The following is a 15680-nucleotide window of genomic DNA, read 5'->3' as shown; positions in this document are numbered from 1 at the left end:
ATAGTTTTGAATTGTATTGTATTGTATTGTATAGTATAGTATAGTATAGTGTTGAATTGTGTTGTATTGTATGGTGTAGTATAGTGTTGAATAGTATAGTATACTATAGTATAGTGTTGAATTATATTGTATGGTGTATAGTATAGTATAGTGTAGTGTAGTGTTGAATTTTATTGTATTGTATGGTGTTGTATAGTATAGTGTTTAATTGTATTGTATAGTGTAGTATAGTGTTGTAGTGTAGTCTGTTGTCTGGTGTGGTATAGTGCTGTATTATATTTTATAGTATAGTATTGTATGGTGTAGTATAGTGTTATAGTGTTGTCTGGTGTGGTATAGTGCTGTATAATATTTAATGGTATAGTATCGAATGGTATGGTAACAAATAGGATCCGGATAACCTAATGTGATAAAGTATGTAAACATTTAATTTGCTACCATTATAAAGTGCTAGAAAAGTTTGAAATTGCAGCTGTAAAGTGCCTGAAAAGTGCTTAAATTTGACTTTGTTAAAGGTGTAAGATCTCTGGACTGAAAGCTGCTCTGTGCTCATCATATGTGTTTATCTTCAGGGGACTCTGCAGAAGTTTGTGGATGATGTGTTTGTAGCCATACTGAGTACGAAACGGCCTCCACCCATCGCCGTCAGATTCTTCTTTGACTTTCTGGACGATATGGCTGAGAAGCACGGCATCGACGACCCGGAGACCGTTCACATCTGGAAAACAAATAGGTCAGATTGATGAAACATTTTTACTGAGGCTAAAGATTTATGGAGAAAATCAATAATACAGCTCAGCTCAAAAACGTGGAGTGAATCTTGAATTGACTTTTTGTTTTTTACACTAAGGCTATCTTGCTATAAAGTGTTTTCCAGGGTTAATGAAAAACTGGAAAATATCAGTATAAATATCAGTATAAAATATCAGTATAAATATCTGTAGATGTGTAGTTTTTACAACCTAGAAAATTCAATTATTGTAGATTAAAAAATTCTGTAATATATTTATTACATTTTTATATAATTTTTGCATATTTTAATATTTTTCTTTAGTGAGTTTGTGCGTGTCTATTTTCTCTATAAGAATGCAAATATATTAAATTTGACATCTTGAATTACTGATAATGTTATGGACATCAGGGCGGCACGTGGCTTAGTGGTTAGCACTGTCACCTCACAGCAAGAAGGTTGCTGGTTTAAGTCCTGGCTGTGTCAGCTGGCAAGTCCAAAGACATGTGGTATAGATGAATTGGGTAAGCTAAATTATCCGTAGTGTATGTGTGCGAATGAGTGTGTATTGATGTTCCCTAGTGATGGGTTGCAGCTGGAAGGGCATCCGCTGCGTAAAAACATATGCTGGATAAGTTGGCGGTTCATTCCGCTGTGGCAACCCCTGATTAATAAAGGGACTAAGTCGAAAAGAAAATGAATGAATGAATAAATTATTTTTAAAAGTCTAAAGGCTCGTACACACAGCTTTTTGTTTTTGTTTATTGTCAGTGTTTTTCGAGACGTTTTTCCGCATTTAAACCCATATTTAAATGATTTTAAATGCAGAAATTACTATAATAATTAAAAACTTTGGAAATCTATAAAATATTCAATGTATATAATGAATATTCATTTTCCACACATTATTTATGCTAGCTATTACTCTTCTGTAAAATGCATTCAGTAAGCGAATCAATCTTTTCTCCTAAATCAATTAAACCGATTCATAGCTTACTCTAAATGATTCATTAGTGAATCAGTCTGACCTTTCATAGATTTTTATTATTGAACCATATTGTTTCTGTGCTCGTTTATTGAATGTTCATTGAAATCCTCCCTGTACTGCAGTTTACCCTTGCGTTTCTGGGTCAACATCTTGAAGAATCCTCAGTTCGTCTTTGACGTGCAGGTGACTGATAGTGTGGACCCCGTCCTCTCCGTCATCGCACAGACCTTCATTGATTCCTGCACTACATCGGAGCACAAAGTGGGCCGGGTCAGTACAGTAATTAACCTGTAAACCTCATTATGCTAAAGTCTGCGCATGTGGAGCGAAAAGATGAACGGAGGAAACTGAGCTCCTTTCATAGCAGCAGCATCTATGAGCTCTGTTTTATTCTCATTATTGTGGTGTCTGTCGTCCTTCAGGATTCTCCAGTGAATAAGCTGTTGTACGCCAGAGAAATCCCTCGATACAAGCAGCTGGTGGAGAGGTGAGAGAAATCTTAAAGGAGTGTTTTTTTTGGAAATAGACTCATTTTACTGCTCCCCTAGAGTCAAACAGCTGAGTTGACCATTTTCTAATCTATTCAGGTGATGTTTGGGTCAAGCAGGAGGACTTTTAGCTTAGCATAAATCATTAAATCGGATTAGACCGTTAGCATTTCGAGCTAATAAAAAAAAAAAAAAAGAGTTTTGATAATTCTCCAATTTAAAGCTTGACCCTTCTATAGTTACATTGTGTACTAAGACTGACGGAAAATGAAAAGTTGCTATTTTCAAGGTCGATATGGCTAGGGACTATACAATTATTCTGGCGTAATAATCAAGGGACTTTGCTGCCGTACCATGGCTGCAACTGGCGCTATGATATTACACAGCACATGAAAATAGTCCTAAACTTGAACTAGGTAATAGCACTGCACAATATTGTTGATTCTGCTAATATCTAATACTATTCAATGATTTATGCTAAGCTAAGCTAAGCTAAAAGTGTTCCTGCTAGACCCAGAGATTGGCAGAATTGTTAAAAAAGTGTCAAAAATCATCTGTTTAACCCTAGGAGACTTGTAAAAATGGCTTAAGCTAATATCTTAGCATAAATTATTGAATCAGATTAAGAAGGTTAGCATTGCTAAATAAAAAAGAGTTTTTATAATTCTCTTATTTAAAGCTTGACTCTTCTGTAGTTACATCGTGTACTAAGACTGACGGAAAATGAAAAGTTGCTATCTTCAAGGCTGATATTGCTAGGAACTATACTCTTAATCTGGCATAATAATCAAGGAACTTTGCCGTACCATGGCTGCAACAGGCGCAATGATATTACCCAGAACCTATAAGTATTCCCAAGCTAAATTTAGGTAACAGCGCTGCAAAATATCATTGATTCTGCAAATATCTAATACGATTAAATGATTTATGCTAAGCTAAGCTAAAAGTCCTACCCTCAGACCCAAAATATGGCTGAATGGATAAAAATGGTAAAACTAAACTGTTTAACCCTAGGGGACTTGTAAAATGAGCCTATTTCTAAAATAAGTGGGGTGTTCCTTTAAGGTTATATACGATATGGGCCTTTTCAAATCAGTGAATTAGCAATGGAACTGATACAGGATTGATATTTATAGTGCTGTAATGTGTCTTTCTGTCCTGAAGGTACTACAGTGATATTCATAACGCCGTGTCTGGCTGTTATCAGGAGATGAATTCAATGCTCACAGAGCTGTCAGGGGTGAGACTGCTGTTTGTTCTGTTTTAAAAAATTTTAAAGAGTTTTTTCTTCAAATTTTAAGGCAAAAAGTATGAAATCCACATTGTGAATATGGGATATGTTTTTTAGTTTAGTTTAATATTCAATAGATGAGTTTCCATCCTATTGTAAAGCAAATCTTTTCATTGTTTACAAATACAAATTAGGAACGTTTCCATTAAGTTGTTAGAATGGCTGACTGTAGTATTGGCAACCTAGTAACCAACAGAAAACAAAGCTAGCAAAGCAGAAAACAAAACCTTGAGACAGGTCACCTGGATGTAATGTTTGCTATGTCAGTGATTATTCTGCAAATGCCTCTTATTATTCATATTAACAAGTCCAAAACCACCTCAAATAAGCACTTTTTTTGTCCACAAATACTAAAATATAGTTATATTATAATAAAAAAAATTATTGTAATTTAAAAATACATGTGACTTAAAAATTGTTTTATGAGTTTTTAATGTAAAACAAAGTTAAGATACTGTTAATTTTCGTTTATGATTATTTTATGGGTTAGTTCTGATTTTGGTCATTTTTACTTGATTGTATTTTAAAAATTGTTTTGAATATTTTTATGCAAATATTTTAAATTTATTATTATAAGAAAAAAAAGTCCTGAGATTCAAACACTTTACTGTAAATTATACATTTGAGAAAAAATTCAATAATTAATAATATATTTTATTATTTTATTTTAATATATTTTATTTGTAAAACATGACAAATGAGTGGACTATCACATGAATTTAATATTTGTGAAACATTTAATATTTGAAAAAAATTTTGTGCGTTTTTTTTTTTTTTTTTTTTTTTTTTACACAAACACTTTCTTTTATGTCCTATTTATCATGTACACTTAAACTTGCTATTCTAATGACTATGATGTTTTTAGAGCTTCGCATCAGAGATGAACAGTTTGGTGGCGTTACATGAGCTCTACAAGTATATCAACAAATACTATGACCAGGTCAGTATGCTTTTTCATTAAACCCTTTAATATTGTTAAAGAGCTTTCATTGTTTACTCCAACAAAAGAAGATAATTTTAAGAATGTTGGAAACCTGTAAACATTCAAATCCATAGCAAAAAAAACTATACCATGTAAGTCATCCATACCTGTCAACATTGGGATGTGAAAATAAGGCATAAAGGGCAGCGTATGAATCTCTTTTTTAGATTTTTCGTTTGATTACATTAAATAACAGAGGTGTCACTTTAAAAGGCACACATCTATAATGAAAGCATTCTGTAATGAAACTTTTTATGCTCATTTAAGACTAAATTTGTTGTTTAGTTAAAAGAAAACCTTCCAAGATTGACATGTTTAGATGTTGTTGTTGTTGCTGTTATTATTATTATTATTATTATCATGTGTATGAGTCTGTTCAAACATGCACCCAAAACCCAGTGTCCACTTTTGCTCCACTTCAATATGCATGTACAGAATCCATTTGAGAAACAGCGTCTGTTTATCACTGTGGAGCGCGTCTGACAGTCACACACAGCAGTAGGAGGGGCAACGCCACCTGTAATGGAAAGGAAGGGAATCCCACAATTTTTATATTTATTTCAAAGGCTGCATCCGAAACCACATACTTCCATACTATATAGTACGCTAAAATCAGTATTGAGCCGAGTTGTATGTCTGAATTTATAGAATTCGAAAATCAGTATGCGAAAAGTAACCGGATGACTTATTACTTCCGGCGAGATTCTGAAGTGCGCATCCCATGCATGCTGCGCTATCCTATGATGCCCCGCGAGAGAATTCATGAATGGGAACGAAGCTATGCAACTGATGCAGGTAGGTTATGTGACCATGACAAAATGGCAGATGTAGTACGTCCGAATTCCATTCTTACTGCTCGCATTCATACTGTATAGAATGTACTTTTCTATCGATTGAGTAGTAAGTTTAAATTCAAATGCAGTACCTACTGAGTACGCAGCCCATGTGTTTTCATGCCTAAATAAAATGAAAGCACAGAACAGATTCACATTTAAGAGCAAGGGGCGTCCTCTGGTGGTTTGGCAGGATAGGTTGTGTATAGGGAGGATTATTTTAAAAGGGTGATATATGAATCGTTTTGATTGTTAAATATTCAGCATACAAAAACAACAACTGAAAACAAACGCTAATAAAAAGTTTCTTTTCATCACGTTGGTCAAGCTAATCGCCACGAACCAGCTATATATATCAGATCCTCTGGACACTGCTTCTTTTAGGATTAATAACTATATTTTATGGTGCCTGGCATCCAGCTTTTTGTGCATTAGCTTATTTATTGGTGACAGGCCAACCCACTTAAAAAGGGCATTCCTGCCCCCTACTGGACATAAGTGTGTATCGTAACCCGTGACGAATAGTGATATCAATAAAAAATATTAAATACTAATATTAAATAAATCATTTTATTTTAAAAAATTACTTATGCAATCTTATATTTATTAAACCCATGGCTTTCCAATAATTTAATTGCATAACAAACCTTTATAATTTGCTGGAGCATTCCTAGCATTATCTTTTTATTTTTTTTATATTTAGCATAATCCATTTTTATTATTCAACAGATGTAATTCCTCTATTTATCGGATTAATTCTATTTCATAAGCTTATTAATTATTATTTATATGATAAATAATGATCTCGTCCATTTAAACTCAAATGACTTTCGAGAAGTCTGTGCGCATACACATATGAAACCACTTGCATTTTCACAACTATTTGTATATACGTTTGTGAATTTTATTTTGTATGTTTGCACGAGTGTTATTTGGGTGTTTATGCACGCATTGAGTTTATATTCGTATTCAGAGGCTCTTTGATGTTTATTGCCACCCTTCATAGAAAGATTAAAAATACAGAAGAAATGCGTGAAAATATCTTTTCGGGATGATAGCAAGATGGAACTGTAAAATACGGGAGAATCCTGAAAAAAGGGGAAGGGTTGACAGGTATGAAGTCATCATTTACCAGTTTCCAACATTCCTCATTATATCTTCTTTTGTGTGAGTAAATTATAATTACGTTTTTGTGTGAACTATTCCTTAAATATAAAAGCTAATGATTATCTTTCTCCTGTTGTTTTGCAGATTATCATGTCTCTGGAAGAAGACGCAGCAGGTCAGAAAATGCAGTTAGCATATCGCCTTCAACAGGTCGCCGCCCTGGTGGAGAATAAAGTCACTGACCTTTAGGTTTTTGACCGATCTTCACCAAACCTTTGTGTGCTTCCACAACTGTTCACAAAAAACTCTTCTTAACAAAAGGGAACAGGAAATGAAGTAATGCTCACTTTCTTCCGATAAATCCTTAATGGGGATTTTATTGGAGAAGCGTCGCTCTGAACTACTCGCAGGAGTATTGACTGATGGAAAGTGTGTGTGTGTGTGTGCGTGTGAAAGGATTTACCGGCTATGTGAAGGTTACAGAATTCAGATTCTCTGACCTGAATCTATCATAATGACACTACTGAAGCAGCTCTCACATATTGTGACACGCTAAGACACATTTTATAGCATTTTTACTTATTTTCATGTGATCAAAACCACTATATGGATGTAAAAAAAAAACACTTACAATCAAGTCCGCACTATGGACAAATCCTACTTTTTTCCCCCCCTAAAGTACGTGGAGTATTTTTTTTTTGTTCCAGAAATGTGTTTCTCCTCCATAATTACATCCCAGATTTCAAAAAGGACTGACCTCGGCCGTGTCGTATTAATCTTTTATATACTAACATTTCTACATTAGTATTGCGGATCAAAACAAGTATTAAGCCTTTACAGGGAGCGAAGAGTAAGTCGATGCACACAAGTGCCAAAAGAAAGTTACAAGAGCACAATATTTTGTGTGCACATTTTGTGTGTGTGTGTAGCTATAGATGTGCATGCAAATAAAATACAAAACATCAGTTTGCAGGGTTGTTAGGAACTCCAATATGTTGAATTTCTCATATCGGGATACAAACACATGGTTTATAGCACCAAAGTGTTGTTACATTTATTAAGCATCAATATGCCATCCCTCCTGAGATTTCTCATACCCAGTAAGCATCTTTTGTGTTTAAAAGAAGTCTAATAGATGTCTGTTAGACATATAAACAAAGATGCTTTGGCTAAAAGAAGGGTTGATAGTTAATATCTAATAGACTATAAGAGTACACTCAAAAAATGACATTTGGTGTTTGTTCACACTACTTATTTAAAATGAGCTGAAACAATACACTTTGAGTTTATTTGGGACAACTTAATTGTTTTATGTTCAATCCACTTAAATTTGTAAAAAAAAAAATAATTTAACTTAATTCATTCATGTTTTCTCAACTCAAATCCTTTGTGTGGAACCCAGCATTTTTTACAATGTAGCCCAAAACTAGACAAGTCTGTCTCATCTGAGTATTTCATGACTAGTCTAGATTTGGGCTATTCTTAGACGTCTATTGGATGCTTACAGACAGCCCAAATTTAACATTGTTTTAGCCAAGACATTTATGTTTACAACACTTAATTGCTTGGTGGGTAGATTCCTGAAATATATCTGTTATTTCTTTGTTAAATCAACATCAATACAGTAATCGCCAATGTTGTATGTTTAATTCTCATTCAAATGTCAGTGCATAAAATCTTAAAGAATAGTTCACCCAAATATGAACGTTTATTGTTAATTTACTCACCCTCAGGCCATCTAAGATGTACATGAGACACAAGATGTAGTTTTATTTCTCGTTTAAAATGAAAGGAGATTGTCTTTTGTGATTTCTGAAACGCAAGTGGAAGGCTACCTGGACTTTGAGAGGCAAAAAAATCACATCCAGGTTAAACCAAATGAATACCCATGACTTCTGATGATACATTGAGCTTGGAGAAAAATTTTCCCTATTAAACTTAATTAAATGGTCTTAATATGTAAAAACCAAACAAAAAGTACATGTATCGTAGGAATGGTATACCAGAAAATCTTTACAGTTTTAAAACCTTGACTTTTCCAAACTGCGGTAACCTTGAAGGCGGTTTTCATCCCATGCCTGCTGATGATACATTGAGCTCTTATGAAATGAAACATTTGGTCTGTGTTAGAAGCTGAATATTGAAAGCAATGTTATTACACTGTAAAATATTCTGCCTCTTATTTTTTTAGTTGAAGCAAAGGAACTATAAAACTATAAAAACTATAATAATTATAATAAGTTATAACAAAAAAAATATATATAAAAACCTGATTGACTGATTTAATTAACGTAAAAAAAAACATTTGTTTTTATGACTGTTTGTACTAGCAGTTTTATTGTGTACCTTTAAACACATCAATATTTGTTTGCTGTTTGTTCAAATTACTTATTTAAAACACAATTCTTGAGTTTTTTTGGGGGAGAACTTGCAGTGCTCAGCATATATAAGTACACCCCTCACAAATCTATCTTTTACCATCATATTTTTAAAAGGAAGCTCTACAATATTATATTTGTGCATATGCATTAGTCAGTACTGAAGCCAAATCTGGAGCTTATCTAACAAAATAACCTACAATAACGGTCCAAAAACTACTACAGCCAAATTCTTATGTTATAGAAAAATATTAAATACAAATTTAAAAAAGAGGGAAAATCAGGAGAAGCAAAAAATTTAGAAATTTAGTTGATATTTTGTAGTTTGTAATTTATTTTTGCAATGTTTAGCTTGAATTTAATTGTATTATCTTTCAATTTCTGAATATGTTTGGTGACTAAAATATTATTTTAATAAATATTTCTGTTTAATAAATCTGTTTTGATTAAATGCACCAAAATACGTTGCCTATATTCACTGCGAAATGGATTAAAAATAATCATTTTTAAAATAAGGTGTACTCAATTATGCTGAGCACTGTAATTGTTTTATGTTTAATCCGCTTAAATTTGTAAAAACTGATAAGCTAACGGAATTTCTTCATGTTGTCCCAACACAAATCGATTGTGTGGAACCCAACCTTTTGTATTGTATGTATTAAAGGTTATATATACAGTTGAAGTCAGAATTATTTGCCCCCCTGAATTATTAGCCCCCCTGTTTATTTTTCCCCCAAATTCTGTTTAACGGAGAGCAGATTTTTTCCATCACATTTCTAAACATAATAGTTTTAATAACTCATTTCTAATAACTGATTTATTTTATCTTTGCCATGATGACAGTAAATAATATTTGACTAGATATTTTTCAAGACACCAGTATTCAGCTTAAAGTGACATTTAAAGGCTTAACTAGGTTAATTAGGTTAACTAGGCAGGATATGGTAATTAGGCAAGTTATTGTATATCGATGGTTTGTTCTGTAGACAGTCCGAAAAAATTAGCTTAAAGGAGGTAATAATGTTGAACTTAAAACGGTTCAATAAAAAATTTTACTTTTTTTTATTCTAGCCGAAATAAAACAAATAAGACTTTCTCCAGAAGAAAATATATTATCAGGCATACTGTGAAAACTTCCTTGCTCTGTTAAACATAATTTGGGAAATATTTAAAAAAGAAAAAAAAATTCAAAGGGGGCTAATAATTCTGACTTCAACTGTATATATTTTACTTTCTTCGTGTGATTCATGTGCATTTAATGAAACACAAAAGACAACAGTTTCAGCTAAAAATCTTTGTTTAATATCCTACTGAAGAGAAAAAAACATCTCAGATGGCCTGAGGGTGAGAAAATTACAAGCAAATTGTCACTTTTGGTTGAACTATCCTTTTAATAATCCAAAAAGGGCCATTTTCCCAATCAAAATGTAAGTTCTGAACTATTTGATTTGATTTAGGCATGAAATATAACCCAAATCCCTGCAGATTCTGTGAGCTTCACCCTCACTCGCGCAGCATTGATTTCCTAATGCCTGCTTTAATAGCACAAGAGAGCACAATTCTCAAAGATTCAATCGTCTGAGTCTCAAATAAAATTGCAATGCTGCAGAGACATCCAGTTTCTTTGGAGATGTCGAAACAAAACCGGGCCACTTTAGGTCATTGGATTTCAGGTTGACAGAAAAGCATCGCTCCCGGTAGTCATAAAAGATTGAGAGTTGTGTGCATCAGACACTGAATAGAAACTAACTTATTATATTGTAAATAACGCGTATTTATACATGACCGCCAAATGTGCCTTCTTTGTTACTTTTTATAATGTCTACCAACTTTGAGTAAACGTGCTTGACATTACTTGCCAAAATGAAGAAGATGATGAACTCTGGCACAGCCAGTTGTAAAGATCATATGGGGCTTTTGGAGTGCAGCTTGTCTCAGGATTACAGCCACCAATTTCAATGGATTCAATATAAAACGTTTTTGTTTTGTTTTTTGTAGCCCAATTCATTTGTATTTTGCCCCTGTGATCGGTGATTTCACAAACAAGGGTGGTGTAAATTGTAATTTCTTTAGCATTAAATCCACCGCAAATTTGTTTTCTTATTTATTTTATTTTGTTTTTGGTCTTGTTTAATAGTACACTACCTGACAAAAGTCTTGTCGCCTATCCAACTTCACTTCTAGTTGATCATTTGGTATCAGAAGTGGCTTATATGAAAGGCAAATGCCTCTAGATTACGCTTATTAAATAAAATATGATCATGCCTAGATTTTTTTATTATTTAATTATTACAGTAAGTTCCGACTTTGCTTAGACAAAAGTCTTGTCACTTAACATAAATAATGTACAGTATAAAATATAAAGTCATGGTGCAGTGAAAAAAGAATGAATATTGTGTATGACTCCCATGAGCTTGGAGAACTGCAATCATACATCTCTGCAATGACTCAAATCACTTATTAATAAAGTCATCTGGAACGGCAAAGAAAGCGTTCTTGCAGACTCATTCATCTTGCATTCATCTTCAATGCCTCCTTCTTCATCTTACCCCAGACATACTCAATAATGTTCATGCCTGGTGACTGGGCTGGCCAATACTGGAGCACCTTGACTTTCTTTGCTTTCAGGAACTTTGATGTGAAGGCTGAAATATGAGAGCAGCGCTATCCTGCTGAAGAATTTGCCCTCTCCTGTGGTTTGTAATGTAATGGGCAGCACAATAGTCTTGATACATCAGGCTGTTGATGTTGCCATCCACTCTGCAGATCACTCGCACGCCCCCATACTGAATGTAACCCCAAATCATGATTTTTCCTTCACCAAACTTGACTGATATCTATGAGAATCTTGGGTTCATGTGGGTTCCAATAGGTCTTCTGCAGTATTTGTGATGATTGGGATGCAGATCAACAGATGATTTATGGAAAAAATCTACCTTCTGCCACTTTTTCAAATGATCAACTAGAAGTCAAGCTGTTATTTTTAGCTCTTACAACTGAGATCGACGACAACACTTTTTTTCAGGTAGTGTACAAATTATTAAATTGAGATGCATTTATATAAGATACAAAAATGACTTCAGGTGTTGCTGACTGAAATATGTATCCAATAAACTTAAATAAAATGTCTGCCACTATTGGTTAAGAAAAATCAACTTATTTCAAAGGAAAAACAAGATTATTTTTCTTAAAGCTTTTAAGCTAAAACCTGCTAAACTTTTCAAAACGCTTAATATCTTATGTTAATTTTAAAAAGAATGATGTTTTTTTTTTTTTTGTTTTCCTAAAGCTTCTTAATGTCTTGATTTCATTTTTTCTGAAGCACTTTGTGTTTATTACATGTTGGCTTATCCTGTAATGTCCGAGTTTGCTCATAAAGCTGCCCGTCATATGCTAAAACAAGTTGTATATAGAACTTAAGACAATAACAAATTCAGTGACATCTCAAATGTTTCCTGTTTCTGCATTGATTTCTGCTATTTTCAGCTATTACGCTTTATCATACTAATGTATGCACAGGGTTGTGTTTTAAAAATGAGAAACCTATTAGTTTGCTCTTTCCTGTGTATGTTTATTAGCCTGTCGTTGAATGTGTTTGGCCTCTCTGTGTATTTTTTGATTATTATAGGCTGATGCATGCTTGAGATTTGATTGGATTTGCTGATTGGGGTGCTTTTTGAGAGCTTCACTCAGTGGACTGCGTTATGAGTGCATGTCTCTCATAAAAAACACCGTCTGAGTACAAAGTGTGTGTGTGCATGAGAGTAATTGTAGCGCGCTGTATACATGACGTTGAGATTTTTTGAGCAAATCTCCTGTTATGTAGGCTTTTCTCTGAGAGAACTTTCTTTTTGTACAGTCTTGCGATTTACTGTTTTGCCAATGGTGTGGAATACAGCTTTGTATGTTTGCTGATAAACAATTCAGTTGTTTAGAGAATTGCTGGTGTATATGGAGCCCTTGCGCCCGGCTCAAGTTTTACATGACTTTTATACAGGGGTAATAATAAAAAAAAAAAAAAAGAATAATAATATATGGTAATTTTCTAATGAATTTGAGGGGTTAAAAGAGAACTGAAACCCAGTCAATAAAAGACTCTTTTTGTATTTGTATTGTGTATAGTTTGCTAACAATTGTGTATATGTGCCTGTACATATTGTGAAGAGGACGTGCTCCTTTTTTTTCTCCTCCAACTTGGACAGAGTCACTGTCTCCATTCAGGAGAAATTGCGAGCCAAAATGTTGAAATAAGTGAAATGGATCGTTTGTATCTGGAAACAAATAAAGCTCTAATTTTAACAATGAAAACTTGCTGGTTTGAATGTGATTTATCTGTTAAATATATCTAAAGAATATATTCATTCATTCATTCATTCATTTTCTTTTCGGCTTAGTCCCTTTATTAATCTGGGGTCGCCACAGCGGAATGAACCGCCAACTTATCCAGCACATGTTTTACGCAGTGGATGCCCTTCCAACTCATTCATACACACTCATTCACAGTCATACACTATGGACAATTTTGCCTACCCAATTCACCTGTACCGCATGTCTTTGGACTGCGGGAAACCGGAGCACCCGGAGGAAACCCACGCCAACACAGGGAGAACATGCAAACTCCACACAGAAATGCCAACTGACCCAGCCAAGGCTCGAACCAGCGACCATCTTGCTGTGAGGCGACAGCACTACCTATTGCGCCACTGCGTCGCCTCTAAAGAATATATCTAAAGGAAATTTGACAGTATTTTAAAACAATGGATTGATTTTTGTTTCAGTATCAGATTTTATTTTTAAAGAAATTGACAAGTTTCATGCTTTTGCTTGTTACATATGTTTAATTTTGTAATCGCTCATTTTGGAATTTTTTTTTAAAGTTTCTATGTCTGATGTTAATTTAGGCCTATATATTTCCTGCTTTAATTTAACCCTTGTGCACTGTTCAAATTTACTACCCTTTCGTTATGTTCGGTATGAAAACACCCACTTAATTAAACTGCTGTAAAAATGCAACAGATAAATTTTTTTCCCCAATTTGTTTGCATAAATCTGATAATCAACCTCAATCCTGATCAAAACTACTCAATTGTTTAGAAAATTACAGGATTTTAACTCTTTATTTGCCAAGTTCACAAATGATGTCACTGATTTGGTTAAAAAAAACACAAAATTATGAATTTTCAATATAAAAAGTAGTTGTGGGTTGGATTTTTTAAAAACCTTTTATCACAGTCTTGGACGTGCGGATGATTAGTAGAAACATTGGCTTTGATGTATTGTTAGATTTTCATTTTTTCTCCCTAATTTACTGATAGTGGCTATTTTTGCCACATTGACTTCCATTAGAACCACATTTAATGTGCACAAATACACAGTCTTTATTTTTAATTACTCCATAGTTTTGTTTTGGTTTGTTTTATGTTGTATTATATTGTGTTTTGTTAATTTAATACTTTGTATTCCTCTTGTACATACCTTTTTGTTTTGGGATCACTGTACATATACTTTGCACTGGGCATTTTAACATTATTCTTGTAAATAAATACCACAGTTTTTTTACACTTCTGGGATAAGGCCATTTTTGTGAACTGTTTAATTTGTGATTTATTTATTTTTATTTTGATGTTTGGTCAGACATCTTATGCCTGGTAGTGGACCCACTCTGGGAAAACGCAGAGCAAAAACACACTTTTAGGGAAATAAAGTGAACAAGGTCAATGCTGAGGAAAGTGCTCAATCTTAAAAAAAAACATTTTTTTTTTCCTTTTTACTTCACTTTCGTCAATTGGTGAAGTTTGTTCCTCACAACTGTCACCACTGGCTTGCTTGGTTTGGGACTTGTGGAGCAGCTCATCAATGGATTTCCTCTTCAGTGTTTGGACTTTCAGCAGTGAAACTTAAACCCCACTGAACTGAACTAAACTGAACTTCAACTCTTAAAACTGGAATGACACAGTTTCAATTTACTAGAACTTCTATGTTAAGCTGCTTTGACGCAATCTACATTGAAAAATTGCTATAGATATAAAGATGAATTTAATTTTTATGAATTTTTACAGTTTCAGTACAAATTGTTTACAATTTCATGAAAATTATTGTATCTAATATTATAAATAGACTATTTTCTTAAGATTAGGAGGAAAAACTCCCTATAAAAAACTCGATAAATCTAGAATATGGAAGTAAAAAAATATATATATGAAGATATCTTCTCGCTGTTTAAGTCCCTGCGGTTGGAAAATAGTAATGTATTTTGGATGTTTAATAATGTCTGTACAACGTTGAGAAAATAAAGTAGCTAAATATAGCATAAATAAGCTGATTTGGTCTGTATATTATAAGTATTTACTCACAGTAGTGGCGGCCTCTGATGCCCAAATGTCCTCGTGCAGTCGGTCCCATTTCAACCGCACGAGCTGCTGTCAATACAGCGCTGAGCCTCAGTGCGCATGCGCAGAACCAACTGAGGCGAATGAGCGTGAGGTGACAGCTGTCCCGATGATATCGATGAACGGTAAGAATGTTTTTACTAAAAAACAGCCAAACAAACATTATCACGTTAATTCCTGTGGATGTATTATGTGTCTTGAGGATAAATGCAACAATGTTGGCTTGTTCGAGGGATAATATGACGCTTGTTTTGATGACCGGATCTTGTGCTAGCGGTAAAGCTAAGCGCGAGCACGTTTAGAGGATCTTATGTTTGGATTTGCACAGATTCTTCCTTTCGTATGAATCATTCGTTTGATTATTGATTAATGAAGTCATATAGCCTGTTGTCGATGCGAAATTCTTGATATTTTTAATTCATGCTAGTGGTTTGTCCTCATATGTAGTGAATTGGGGGTGGGGCGTCCATAACAGCATGTCTAATATATATTAT

The 15680-nt window shown here is 33.8% G+C and overlaps 2 protein-coding genes and 1 long non-coding RNA gene across 3 annotated transcripts in view; 2 read left to right on the top strand and 1 right to left on the bottom strand.

The window, feature by feature from the left end:
* plxnb3 (plexin B3) overlaps window positions 1-8621 on the top strand; it is a 187858-nt gene extending 179237 nt beyond the window's left edge. Inside the window, exons 30-35 of the mRNA XM_056464055.1 lie at window positions 573-733; window positions 1841-1988; window positions 2141-2205; window positions 3371-3446; window positions 4363-4437; window positions 6564-8621. Of these exons, the coding sequence (XP_056320030.1) occupies window positions 573-733; window positions 1841-1988; window positions 2141-2205; window positions 3371-3446; window positions 4363-4437; window positions 6564-6668 (630 nt within the window). The 3' untranslated portion in view covers window positions 6669-8621. The remainder of the gene's footprint in view (window positions 1-572; window positions 734-1840; window positions 1989-2140; window positions 2206-3370; window positions 3447-4362; window positions 4438-6563) is intronic.
* On the bottom strand, window positions 631-15518 carry LOC130233835 (uncharacterized). Its single transcript, XR_008838248.1, has 3 exons — window positions 15151-15518; window positions 1846-1962; window positions 631-718 (listed from the first exon to the last, which is right to left on the bottom strand). It is a non-coding gene; the product is annotated as an uncharacterized LOC130233835 (long non-coding RNA).
* Window positions 15176-15680, top strand: part of srpk3 (SRSF protein kinase 3) — a 55491-nt gene continuing 54986 nt past the window's right edge. The window contains exon 1 of the mRNA XM_056464054.1: window positions 15176-15311. Coding sequence (XP_056320029.1) covers window positions 15176-15311 — 136 coding nt within the window. The remainder of the gene's footprint in view (window positions 15312-15680) is intronic.

This window comes from Danio aesculapii, chromosome 8 (assembly GCF_903798145.1).
Source record: "Danio aesculapii chromosome 8, fDanAes4.1, whole genome shotgun sequence".
In the NCBI taxonomy this organism is placed as follows: domain Eukaryota; kingdom Metazoa; phylum Chordata; class Actinopteri; order Cypriniformes; family Danionidae; genus Danio; species Danio aesculapii.
Note: the sequence above shows the minus strand (reverse complement) of the source record. Positions and strands in the feature narration are given on the sequence as shown.